The 12138-nt window shown below is 46.6% G+C and overlaps 1 protein-coding gene across 6 annotated transcripts in view; it reads left to right on the forward strand.

Moving 5' to 3' along the window:
* The window catches only part of PROM1 (prominin 1), a 125701-nt gene that overhangs the window by 55581 nt on the left and 57982 nt on the right, over positions 1 to 12138 (forward strand). For 4 of the 6 annotated variants that reach the window (XM_044226070.1, XM_044226073.1, XM_044226071.1 and 1 more), the window contains exons 3-4: positions 4611 to 4666; positions 11940 to 11966. In XM_044226070.1, coding sequence (XP_044082005.1) covers positions 4611 to 4666; positions 11940 to 11966 — 83 coding nt within the window. The remainder of the gene's footprint in view (positions 1 to 4610; positions 4667 to 11939; positions 11967 to 12138) is intronic. The other 2 variants (XM_044226074.1, XM_044226076.1) reach the window with 1 other exon arrangement.

A 12138-nucleotide genomic window follows, 5' to 3' on the forward strand; every position in this document is an offset into this window, starting at 1 on the left:
GACATCAAAAAATCCATAGAGAAATTATTCACACACACATATACATGCACACAGCAAAAAGCCCACAACCAAACAACCAAACAAAAACAATCTACTTTGTAAGTTGGTAGTATAACTTAAGAGGTCAGAATTAGCCCTTGCTGCTGCATTCCTTAATTTCCATCAGCACATGAAACTTAAAAGTAAGTCCCAGGTAAGAAGACCTTGTTCCATCTAAGCACTGAATGAAGAGAGACTGACAGCCACCAACCTTGTGGAAAGACTCACAGACTCCTTCATGAGACCAGAAAATGAGAGACAGTGTTTTACCATGAAAAGAACTTCCTTGTCCATTGGCTCCCATATTTCCCAGGAGGGAAAATACTGCTGTATCTTAACAGGCCACTGTTACTTTGTATAAAGAGCTTGAGATTGGTATGATGGAAAATAAATTGCCACATGGGAAAGGTGGCCAGGTATCTCCCCAACTTCAGGGCAGGGAGAATCTTTCCCTGGGCTCTGGGAGTTGTTTGTCCCATGCTAAGTGCCTATCATGTTCCGTCAGAGCAGACCTTCCTTCAGTTCAAGAAGGATAAGATGGCCACTGTTGTCCCCACTGAAGTCTCACGGAGGGCAGGATAACACTGTGGTAGCCCAAATGCTAATGGCTACCTCACTCACCAGGCAATACCAGGAACTAATCACAGCCTTCGGGGATCTCATCCGATTTATGGAAAGGAAGCAACACTCTTTATGATGAAGTTACATTTATGCAGCGTTAATACCACAAACAGTTCTGAAGCCCCGGAATAGAGGTCAAGATAGTCTCCACTGGAAACCTTTAACGAGCTGGCCAGGAAGACACAGGCAAACACAAAGGATTGCAGAACAGCAGAATGACCAAGCAAGGATGGCGGGGGCTCAGGAAGCATAAGCGGGACCCCGGGTCTTCCCGAGGTTATGCTTTCTGAGATGGACCACAATCAATTCAAGGTTCTCACCAGCAACATGGGGCTTCATGAGTTCCCACATGAGGTGTGAGCAGCAGCATTAATGCCAGGGCCCTACCCCCAAAGACACTGAGCTGTATACTCCAGGCCTTTCCCATGTTCATTTACCTGGATTAAGAGCCACTTAGAGATACACAGGGAAGGCAAAGGGAACATGGATGCTGTGGATGCTCATTTTGTGTTCTCGTGACAGGGTACACTGGGAGGGAAGGGGTTTAAGGTGCTTTGAGTAAAATGGAATCGCTCCAAGGTGGATGACTAGCTTCTGACCCCGTGCCATCCAGTAGGGAGGCCACAGCCACATGTGGCCACTGAGCCCTTGAACGGTAGCTAACCTGACCTAAGATGTACTGATGAGCATCTACACCAGACCCTGAACTCTTAGTGTGAAAAGAAGACTGTAGAGTATCTCATTAATATTTGTATATTGATTGCATATAGGAATGACAAAATATTGCATGTATCTGGATTAAGTACAGCAGATTATTAAAATTAATTTAAAATAATCACCCATTTTTTTTCTCAATTTTTAAATGTGGCTAATAGGAAATTTGAAATGACTTGTATGGCTTGCAGTAGATTTCTCTTAGGCAGGGCTGTTCTAAAGCAGGGGGAGGGAGAACATCCCTGCTCCAAAGCCTCGGATGGATTTTTGGCCCTCGCAGCAAGGATCTGTTTTAGCAGAGAGACGGAGCCAGCTGGCAGACAAAGGACTGGGGTGAGCTGTCAGTAAGGAGTGCCGTTGGTGTAGCTGGGACCATTCCCCAACACCTGCGACCACTAGGATCCCAGGACTTGGGAGAGTCAGTCCTCCAGAGAGCTGATGGCATCGTCTGTTGGACAGTAGAAGACTGTCACTCTCTCACGGAGGCTGTGGCCAACACCTGGTCTATGTATGTCACATTTGCCTGCCTCCACAGAGCTCTTTAGGGAAGCACCTGCTACACCTGTTATTGATAGAACCTGTTAAGGTGGAATGAGAAGGATGTGGCAAAATCCCGCGTCTGTCAACCGCCAAGATACAAATTTTGCAAAATTCTAATTTCTGCTTCAGTGCTCTAATTTTATCACTGGCAGCAAGTCCTGTCAGCCGCTTTCTTGAAGTTGCGGGCTCCACTTCCTCCATGTTAGAGAAAATGTCTACGAGGTGCTTCAACCTGGATAACCATGGTTTGTCTTTCTTTGGAGCAAAAACAATGTTCCGTGAGGGGTTTCGCTCCCAACTCAAAACGAGGACCCTGTGCTCTCTCTGAAGACAGCTGGGTACCGGGGTGTGCAGCAGGAGCACCTTATGTATACTTCTGTTTCTTGACACAGAATACTAGAAAGATGGTTCCTCAGAGGTTGAGAGCTGATAAAATCACGATTTTGTAATGCTTCACCAAGATTCTTCTGATGTGTAACTGGGCTTTCTATCTTCCTCGAGTTCATGGCAGCATAGAACACAATGAACACTGTGTGACTCGTGCCAAATCACACAGCCTTCTCCACCATCGCTTCTGTACCCTGAGGACAAATGCCAACGTGGTGAAATGGCAAATAACATCTTCTGCTTCTACCTCATGGGAACCCTGAGCAGACCTTGAGGATTCCAGGATTCCAGGGGATTCACAGGCCATACGTGCAGATCTGCCACGTAAGCCAGTGAGGATCCGTCTCTCAGGGGTCACTTCCCTGGTCAGTGTGACCTGAGAGGGACGGAGGGACCAGCTCCCCTGAAGATATCTTGTTTTCATTTGGGTTGGTTGATTGATTTGGGTTTATAAAGATGAGAAAAGTGGATGGGTACTGTGTGGCCAGACTAATGTAATCTCATTTATCTCACTTGGCCCGAAGGAATCCTTGGAGGGTGGTGACTGACATCATCCTGATTTGCTGATGAGAATGCTCCTGGCTTTTAATTCTTTACCCAAGATTAGATACCCAGAAGGTAATGGAGCTTGGTCTCCATCCCAACTCTTACTTAGATCAGGATCCCCAAAGGCAACACATGAACATCACCTGTGTCATTAAATATATTTTAATAAATGGATGATTTCCAATTAAAAAAAAAAAAAACCATCGGTGGACCCTTATGTTCAATGAAATCCAGAACAGAAGCCTAGTCTATAAAATAAACAGTCTATCTGTTGAGTGGCTGACTCTTGATTTCTGCTTAGGTCATGATCTCAGGGTCCTGGGATGGAGCCCTGAGTGTGGGGTTTCATGCCCAACAGGGAATCTGCTCTCCCTGATTCTCCCTCTCCTTCTGCTCCCCTCCCCCTGAGCTCTCTCTCTCTCTCTCTCAAATAAATACATCTTAAAAACAAATCAAAGTGAAGTGACTAGTTCAAAGTGTGAGGAGATCTGTGGGGGTGGGCAGCCCTGATGTCCCTTGGAGAAATAACTGGGGTTCCCGGTACCCTAGGCTTAGTGTAGGCATCCCAAAACTTCCAGTTTGATCCCTGCTCCTATAGCACACCCTTTAAAGACCTGCTGCATTTAGTCTGCTCTGTGCGGGTTGAAGTTGTTTTCCAGAAAGCCCTATGGGGATATGGCTTGCTTTGTTTCCTGGTGTGTAAACCTGAACTTGTTTTCTAAAAGGATTCATAGCAGGGATTCCTTTTCTCCCTTGCCGTACACTTTTGAAGTGGTCAGCATGGCACAGCCAGAGCATTGCAGAAGTTCATTGGTGGGGTCAGTTATAGTGTGGAGTGTGGGAAGTACCGCAGGGCCGAGAAGGGAAGACCTACCTGGGCTTGTTCTTACACATCACAGATTTTAGACAAGTTACTCTCTCTGGCCAATCCCCAGTTGCAGCATGACTGGATTTGTGGTCAGAGTAAGAGGGGAGTCTTCACCTATGTAAGAATTTGAAATTGTCCCAAATGCACATGTAGGGGGAAAAAAATCCCATTTTGCGTATTATTTCAGGTTTTCATGTGCTATTTGGGGATGGGAAGGGAGAGATGTTTCATGTGAAGAACTCTGGATTAACTCAATTGTAAGATTGCTTTTATTTGTAAAATATTACATAAATATGGAATGATTAAAGAATAAGTGGCATTTGTGGTTCTAAAAATTAACAGTGAGCAGTTTGTGTCACATGTTATCAGGGATTATTAATGACATGTATGTTGGCGAATATTAAGGTGTCTTGTGAGAAATTGAAAATTCTTAAAGATGGCAACCCTCTAATTCTGCCACTGACAAAATAGTGAGTCAAAAATACTTGTCTTCCATTCTTTGCTTCTGGTTTAAGTCTCATTAGCTCAGTTATTTACCTACATTAAGAAATAGGAATAAAATTGGGGTGCCCAGGTGGCTCAGTTGGTTGAGCATCCGACTCTTGATTTTGGCTCAGGTCATGATCTCAGGGTCCTGGGATGGAGCTCCCCATCACATTGGGCTCCCCACTCAGCAGGGAGTCTGCTAGGAGAGTCTCTCTCCCTCTCCCCACTCTTTCTCCTCCTGCTTATGCATTCTCTCTCTCTAAAATAAATAGGGATAAAATTATAAGACTACTACATAGAGAGAAGTACAATACTTTGTGAGTATATGTAGACTTTATTTCCTAAATATGCATTTTGTGTTTTTACTGAAAAAGTAAACTTGCTCTTCTTTTGCGGCTTTTTCCCACAGATATTTTAAGAAAAGTTCTACAAAAGAAGTTCGACTTCTCAACTGAGTATGAGAAGGTAATTTTTATTGGTATATTTGTTAGGAAAATAAGTATGCACAAGATTTTGGCTGACTTGGAAGTAAATCTTTAAACAATCAGTTAACCTATGAAATTTGTAGAGTTTTTTTTGTTTTTGTTTTTAATTTTTATTTTCAGCATAACAGTATTCCTTGTTTTTGCACCACACCCAGTGCTCCATGCAATCCGTGCCATCTCTAATACCCACCACCTGGTTCCCCCAACTTCCCACCCCCGGAGGTTTTTTTTTAACTAAGAAATTTTATGAAATATTAAAGCACTTTATAAATCCCATTTGAACTGCAGCAGAAACTCCAAAAGTAGGATTTGAAGAAACATTCACCTTTCAAGATGTATGTTATTTAAAAACCCAAATTTCCGTAAGGGAAGTATTATGGTACTTTTTTAGCTAAGGGAGAGGAACTCCCTAACTAAGTAGAATTGTTTGAGCATTTCTAGAAACAGGGATGTATAGTTTGTTTTAAAAATACAGTTTGTTGAAAAGCAACTTCACATTTGAGCAGGTTCATTGAGAGCTTTGTGTGTGCACTTGCCCCGGCTAAAGATAAGGAAAACAGCCCTTGGTCTCCGGAGATAAAGAGCCAGATGGCAGAGACAGTACCTCATTGTTAAAGGAAGAAGAAGGAGAAGGAGGAAATAAGTAGATTTATATGTAATATGCAGAGGAACGTAGATGAAAGTAATTAAATCTGACTGGAAGCTCTTCCACAAGGAGGTGATTGGGGGGCTCGTGGTAAAAAGGATACTAAGCAGGGTTGCAGCAGATGGAGAGGGACCTTTGCTGGCATCTCAGGCTTTGGGGACCAGGTGAGCCACAGGACAAGGCGTGAAAGAGTGGAGAGGAGGGGGAGGTGAGCGGGACCCTGAATGCTCCCAAGTGGACCATATTAACGACCTTGTGTGTCTCTACTTAATACCGAGGTGCTGCTCTGCCCATTCACTCCGTTTGTGTCTGCATCAACTACCTAAACAGAAGAGTGTATTCTTTTGATTTTAGTTTACTGTGAGTGTGGGGTTTCCAGTGAAATAGACAAATGTTTGTTGCATTGAATGTTAGGGTAATTAAAAAAAAAAAAGAAAGAAAGAAAATAGTTGGATCCATTTGTTAGGCTCTTTGTCCCGTTGCTCTCTCCTTCCCCGGCACAAAGGTGTTTATCAAGAGAACAATAAAAGCAGACATATGGCGGACGTTCTTGAAGCGCCAGCCACAGCAAACGCGGATGGTGGTGTCCCTGGTGGGTGTGGGGGGCGGTGTATGGGGCGGGCGGTGAACTCCTGCCCCGTGAATGGACCACAGGTGCTGTGGTTACCCTGCCTCCTATTCTCAATTTGCAATAAAGCGATACTCAAGAGAAAGCAAACACAGAAGCCAAAGAGGAAAGCCTTATCTAAAAACCATTTACACATATAAAAGCCGATGAGCCAGTTTCTCTGCAGTGCTCACGGCCTTCCCTAGGACCGTGGAGAACATTTTCATTATTAAATGCCGCGGGCCTCATGTGTGTCCCAAACAGGATTGCCTGGGTCTGCCCGCATTCCTGGGCAGAACAAAGTGAGTGTGGACAGCTCTCGTGCCAGCAGCAGCCTGGCCTGAATGCCAACTGGTTCTGCCAAGACATGGGCGGGGGTAGCGTGCTTCACCTGTTCCAGGCCTTGGAGGATGGGGTCCTGAGACCCTGAGGTGACTCTGAGAAGCCCTACTTGCCAGTGTTGCGCTGCCGCTCTCCATGGCAGGATTCTTAGCTGGGCAGGACCTTTATGGCGGGCTTGGTATTCAATTGGATGTCCTATAAAACTGGTATCTCCCTAGTAGCTGATTTCCTCTCCACCTCAGCTGTCTTTGTAGATGAACAAAAACCATTGGCATCTGGGTGAAGTGGAGAGAGGAGACAGAACTGAGCCCTCATGAATGACCTGAATCCGGGTCATGTTTTCTATGGTTGTCCGAGGAAGAGGGATCTGGTGAGGTGAAGACCCCAGGGAAGCCAGGCACCTTGTTGGGGGAGCTCTCTGAGTGGTTTAGTCTGATGTATGCTGGGTGTGTTGGGTTAGAGTCCTCCCAAGCAGAGCAGGAGTCAAGGACAAGCCAATTGTTTGGGAGGTGCAGGGAATACTGGCTGGGAATTGGAGAATAATACAAGGGAGAGAGGGCAACCTGTAAAGGGTGTGGCCTGAAGCCACCTGCCCCAAGGGGTGACTGAAGCATCATCCTATAGAATTGCTGGGGAAGCGGTGCCAACCACCAGTGTCCGAATTAGTCTACTGGAAGGATGAGGGAGCTGAGGCGTCCAGACGCCGAGACTGAAGGGTCACAGGTTACGGGAGGAGAGGGTTCATCCGCAAGCACTTCTGACCTGGCCTGGTTCCATAAAAGGCCTTCAGGCACAGAGTTAAAGATGGCAGTAACTAGAAGTTTGAGGAGGCCCAGGGGAATGACTGAGGCCTGAGGGAGGTGGGGGGCACCAACAGCATCTTCTGCACTGACTGGTGCCCATGGAGTCTCTGATTTACGCAGTCACACAGGTAAGGTCTGGCCAGGTGAGTGGCTCTGAGTCTTCTCAGCTTTCTTAGTGCTGAGCAGCATTTCCTCCTCTGGTGAGCCTTCAGATGACGGTGGAGCCGCTGTGGCAGTGACCTTCGGGCTGGGTGCTCTTTTAGTGAACTCTCTTCACAGCCCTTTTATTCCAAGGGCTGGGCCTGACTTTGAAAGGGAACTAGGACTTTCATGGAACTGCCTCCTTTTTACACTTCAACTGAAAGCTAAAGGTAGAGCTTTAAGACCCTCGGCCCCTCTCCTCCTTCACATTTTTAAAAAATGCTTCTCTCTTTTGTTTTATGTATTCGTTTTATCTCTGTTGACATAGTTCTGACTAGGAACGAGGCATGGTAGGGGGACAAACGTGAAAGTACGGCCTTCACTCCTCCAACTCACAGTTGATACGGGACAAGAAATAAACACGGATGTTATGGGCTGATTGTGCCTCCGATTCATAAGCTGAGATCCTAATCCCCAGCGCCTCAGAGTGGGATTATATTTAGAGATAACGTTGTTAAATAGGTAATTAACTTAAAATGGGGTCGTTCCTGGGTCCTAATCCAGTCTGACTGGTATCCTTGAAAGAAGGGGAGACTAGGACATACACACATATACACACAGAAAAGACCACGTAAAGACACAGGGAGAAGACAGCCATTTGCAAGCCAAGGAGAGAGGCCTCAGAAGACACCAACCCTGCCCACTCCCAGCTCCCAGGCCTGTGAGGAAATACCCTTCTGTTGTTCAAGCCCTCTGGCCTGTGGCACTATGTCATGGCGGCCCCAGCAGACCAATGCCGTCGACAGCTGGACTGTGAGATGGAGGGAGACTCGCATCACGTGAGAAGTTCTGATAAAGGACGTGAACATTCAGAGGAGGGGGATTGTTGTTGTCCCTGGGAAATCAGGAAAAGATGCCACGGGAGAGTTGGCATTTGAATCGAGACGTCGAGGCAGGTGGAGTAGATGAGAAATACAGCCTTACTTCCGGTTACGAGCACTCGGCTCAAAGCACAAAGCTGCGTCGTTGGTTCTGAAGTGTAGACTAGGTCATCGCCCTCTCTGTAAGACTAATTCTTGTCCACCTGGGCCGACACTGGTTTAGAAGGCTGACATTGTCTCTAATCCTCACAACGACACCGATCCGAGGCAGAGGTGTGTGTGCACGGCGCATGCAAGAAAATCCTGCACTCAGGCTGGGGGACTTGCCCAAGGTCACCCAGGGACTAAATGCTGAAACTGGGGTTTGTACCCAGATGAGTCTAACTCCGAACTGACAAGCATACCACTAACAAAAAGTAGGCTCAATCCGGCCACTGTAGTAGTGGCCTGTAGTTCTAAAGTCTGGAAGACACAGCTCATGTGAGTGTATTCTGGGCTGTATGGAGAGACTGACAGCCTTCAAGCCGTGCCTTCTACCTATTAAGCCACAGACTGTGATGGTGGGTAATCATCCCTGGGAAAAAGTGGTCGGACAGAAATGGAAATCTGGGAGGGGAATAGAATTTGGAATTATAGAACCAAGAGGGAAGCTGAGAATCAGGCAGATGGAGCTATGGAAATCCAAGCAATGACTCCAATAACCCCAGGTTCCTAGCACATCTATAGCCTGTGCTCAGAGGTGGATGCCCTTGTTCATGACTTACAAGTATTACTTAGTTTGGTCTTCCCAAGAATAGTCTGTTCTCACCACAGGGGTCTAGGTAGAGATTACATGGGCAACTTGCTCCTGAGTGCGTTCCCTCGGGGACCAGCGTGTGGGTGAGCCCCTTCCCAGAGTCTCTGGCTGACTGAAAACCAAGGGAAACAGCATACCGTCACCCGCCTCCCAGCTCACATGGGCTTTCTGAAGAAAGAGCCTCTCAGCCGAGCTTGTCAAGCAATAGCTCCTCAACTGAAGGAAAGGACACAGTTCCCATCTTCAAAGAATGCATTGTTTGGGTAATTTAGGTAGATGATTACATTGGTTCCCCCCAACAAGCCCTAAGTGCCACCTACCCTCTAGAAACCTTTCCAGGAGACAGCTCTCCCAGTACTTTCCCCACCTCCCATCCCCCCCACCCCCGCCACCACCTCTGACTTTCCATTCTGTGCATCCCTGTCCATAGGAGTGGCCAGCTTCCTTGGGATGACCTCCTGGGTTCGATTCCTCGTGGTCATGGTCCCTCTCTATTCCAGCCTCTTGGTTGGCTGCCCTTCCTCATTCATGTCATTCTTCAATTATTACCTTTCCCTTTCTAGAAGCTTCCTCTGGAGACAGGTGCTGGGCCTGGGCCCCATCCCTGCTGACTTCCATGACCTCACTAGTGTTAACAGTCATTGGATATCAATTTGGCACTTAGGATATGGCAGGATACGTGTCTGGGAAAGCTAAGTGAATGAGTTCCTTGTTTCCCGCCCCCCAGGCGACGTGGTCAGAGCACAGTCTCCTTTCCAAGTAAGGGACGTACTTTCTGGAAATCTCAGTAGCATTTAAGAGAGCAGGCAGTGTGAGATAGTCCATGACTTGGATCATGGTCTGAGGCTTGTTGGAGGTGAGAGATGAGAATAGTGTTAACATGCATTATTTCTACTTCTGATGATGGTGATAATGATGACTGATGATTGAGCGTTACTCTGGGAAACCTGGTCCTAAGCACTTCAAGGTATTACCTCATTTAACATATATTACACAGTATATGTAAAGCGCTTAGAACAGAATAACGCACAAAACGTGTTACTGCTCACTGTTTTCTCTTGTTCTCTTTGCAAAACTGCATAAAATAATATCTCTGCTTATCCCTGTTCTGTCAGTAAGGTAACGAACGCTCAGAGTAGCGTTGGCAACAAGGTCTAGGCCCGTCCCCCAGAGATTCTGATGTAGGTGGTCAGGGCTGGCTGGTTCTTGATATTTTTGAAAAGGGCCCTGGTGACGATATGGGTAATTACCTGGAGTGGGGAACCACAGACATAATGTGGCACAGAGGGATTCAGACTGCTGCATTGCATGAAAATAACTTTATACCTGAGTGACAGCCAGCATGGATGGGGAAGAGGTAGTGACGAACCCAGCTCCACTGTGGGGTTTGCTGGTAGCCCATCAGATATATCGGACCAGACCTACCCCTCAGTGGGAAAATTAAATGCAAAAGAATCAGCTGATTGTTGTAACTTACAGGTGGTTCTGCCCAGGGGCCTCAGCTCAGCATGACCAACCTTAGAGGCGAGAGCAGGTTTCTGAAACCCACCTGATAGTAGCCATGACGCAGGGCTTGCTTTATAGACTGATGGATGGGTTTACCCAAATCTCCTGATACCCGTTCTAGGGGAAGAGCAGGAAGCCAGTGTTTTGAACATGTGCTGTGAAGCACTTATGGTAGGTTTGGGAGACAACAAGCTTGTGGGGCCCATGCCCAGGGTCATTCAGGATGCCCCCTGTGACCCTGGGGGCATGTGCCTCCGAGCTGCCCACCCCGACATGCTGGATGCCTCATTTAAAAGTTACTAATATCACAGTCATCGTTCCTTCACATCTGTGAAAATCTGCCATCCAAAGCTATAGTTCCTAAACTTCTAGATTTCCCAGAGCACACAGTTTCCAAAAAAGTGACATAGAGCCACCCAATTTTATTTTGCCACACAAGGATATTTAAAATGCTAGCAACGATATTAACTTTGTCCCCTTTCATATGCTATCACCTCCCTCTCCCCACCGAAAAGATACACTGAGCAAATCCCATTTCATGGGAAACTCACTATATCTTCATTGTCGTATTTCACTGTGGGGCGGTCCAGCCCTATCTCGGGACCAGAGATACCCTCTGGTCCGTTCATCAGGTTACCTGATTCCAGTGGGGCACCGTTTGCATGCCAAGTCCCTGGGTGGGCACTTGAGAGACAATGGTGAGAGTGATATCATGGATCTTGCTCTCTCCGGGCGAACAGTACGACTTAGGCTTCCATGGGACAGTCCTTCCATGTGGGGCACGTGCTAGCAAAGGGCACGTGTGGGCTCCAAGGCAGCAGGAAGCAGGGAAGAAAGCAAACCCAGACTTGGTTCTCAAGACAGATTTCCAGAAGGACGCCACATCCAGGCAGATTTGAGTTTTGTGAGCAGAGAGGTAAAGGGAATAACATTCTGGGTGAGGAGGCAGCACCGGGGAGCTGGAGGGAGGAAGGGGGAACGTGAGGCTTCTTCCTAGGAACAGAATGGTGACGAAGAAGAGGACATGAAGCCGGGGTTAAGTTATAGGATCACATTAAGAGGTTTGAATGAAACATGGTAGGAATCCTTGGAATGCTGTTGAGCAAGAGGATGACGCCATCAGATTTTCAGTTGGAAGCCATTGCTTTAGCTGGGGTTCTAAACAACTGCTGATCCCCTATTGTGCAAAGACCAGGCAGTTAGTGTGTTAAGCATGTGTAGCTTTCCCTCCAATTCCCCACCTCCACTGTCCACAACTTATTAGCATATTGTTAAGAACCTTTCAAGAAATCCAAATATAAATTTCAGATGGAAATTCCAGACCCAAGTCAACCCCAAGGCTGTTTCTCTAATAAACACTCAAGTTTTATGTTCCTGTCTTTTGGGGATCCTCCTCTCACTTGATTTTCTCTGTATGGAGTATTAACGTTCCCCGTTGTGGTTAATCACTCATGTAACTTTTTCTGTTTTCTTGACGCATGCTGCCTCTGCCTTACTCTCCTCAACTCCTCAACTGCTTTGACTTCCACAGCCAGAAAATGTAGTCTTGACTCTGAAGGTAAAGTTCTTGTTTGCTGTTTCTCGTTGCTCTGTCTAAAGCCAGCCGGTAATGAGGTGTTTCCTCCAGAACTCTCTGTTCTTCACTGTCTCTCCACTGTGATGGCTTTTAAAGTGGCTTGTTTCTGTTTTTGCTAATGCAGTCGTTGTTAACCTAATCTTTCAGTTCGACT

This window comes from Neovison vison, chromosome 11, assembly GCF_020171115.1.
Source record: "Neovison vison isolate M4711 chromosome 11, ASM_NN_V1, whole genome shotgun sequence".
In the NCBI taxonomy this organism is placed as follows: Eukaryota; Metazoa; Chordata; class Mammalia; order Carnivora; family Mustelidae; genus Neogale; species Neogale vison.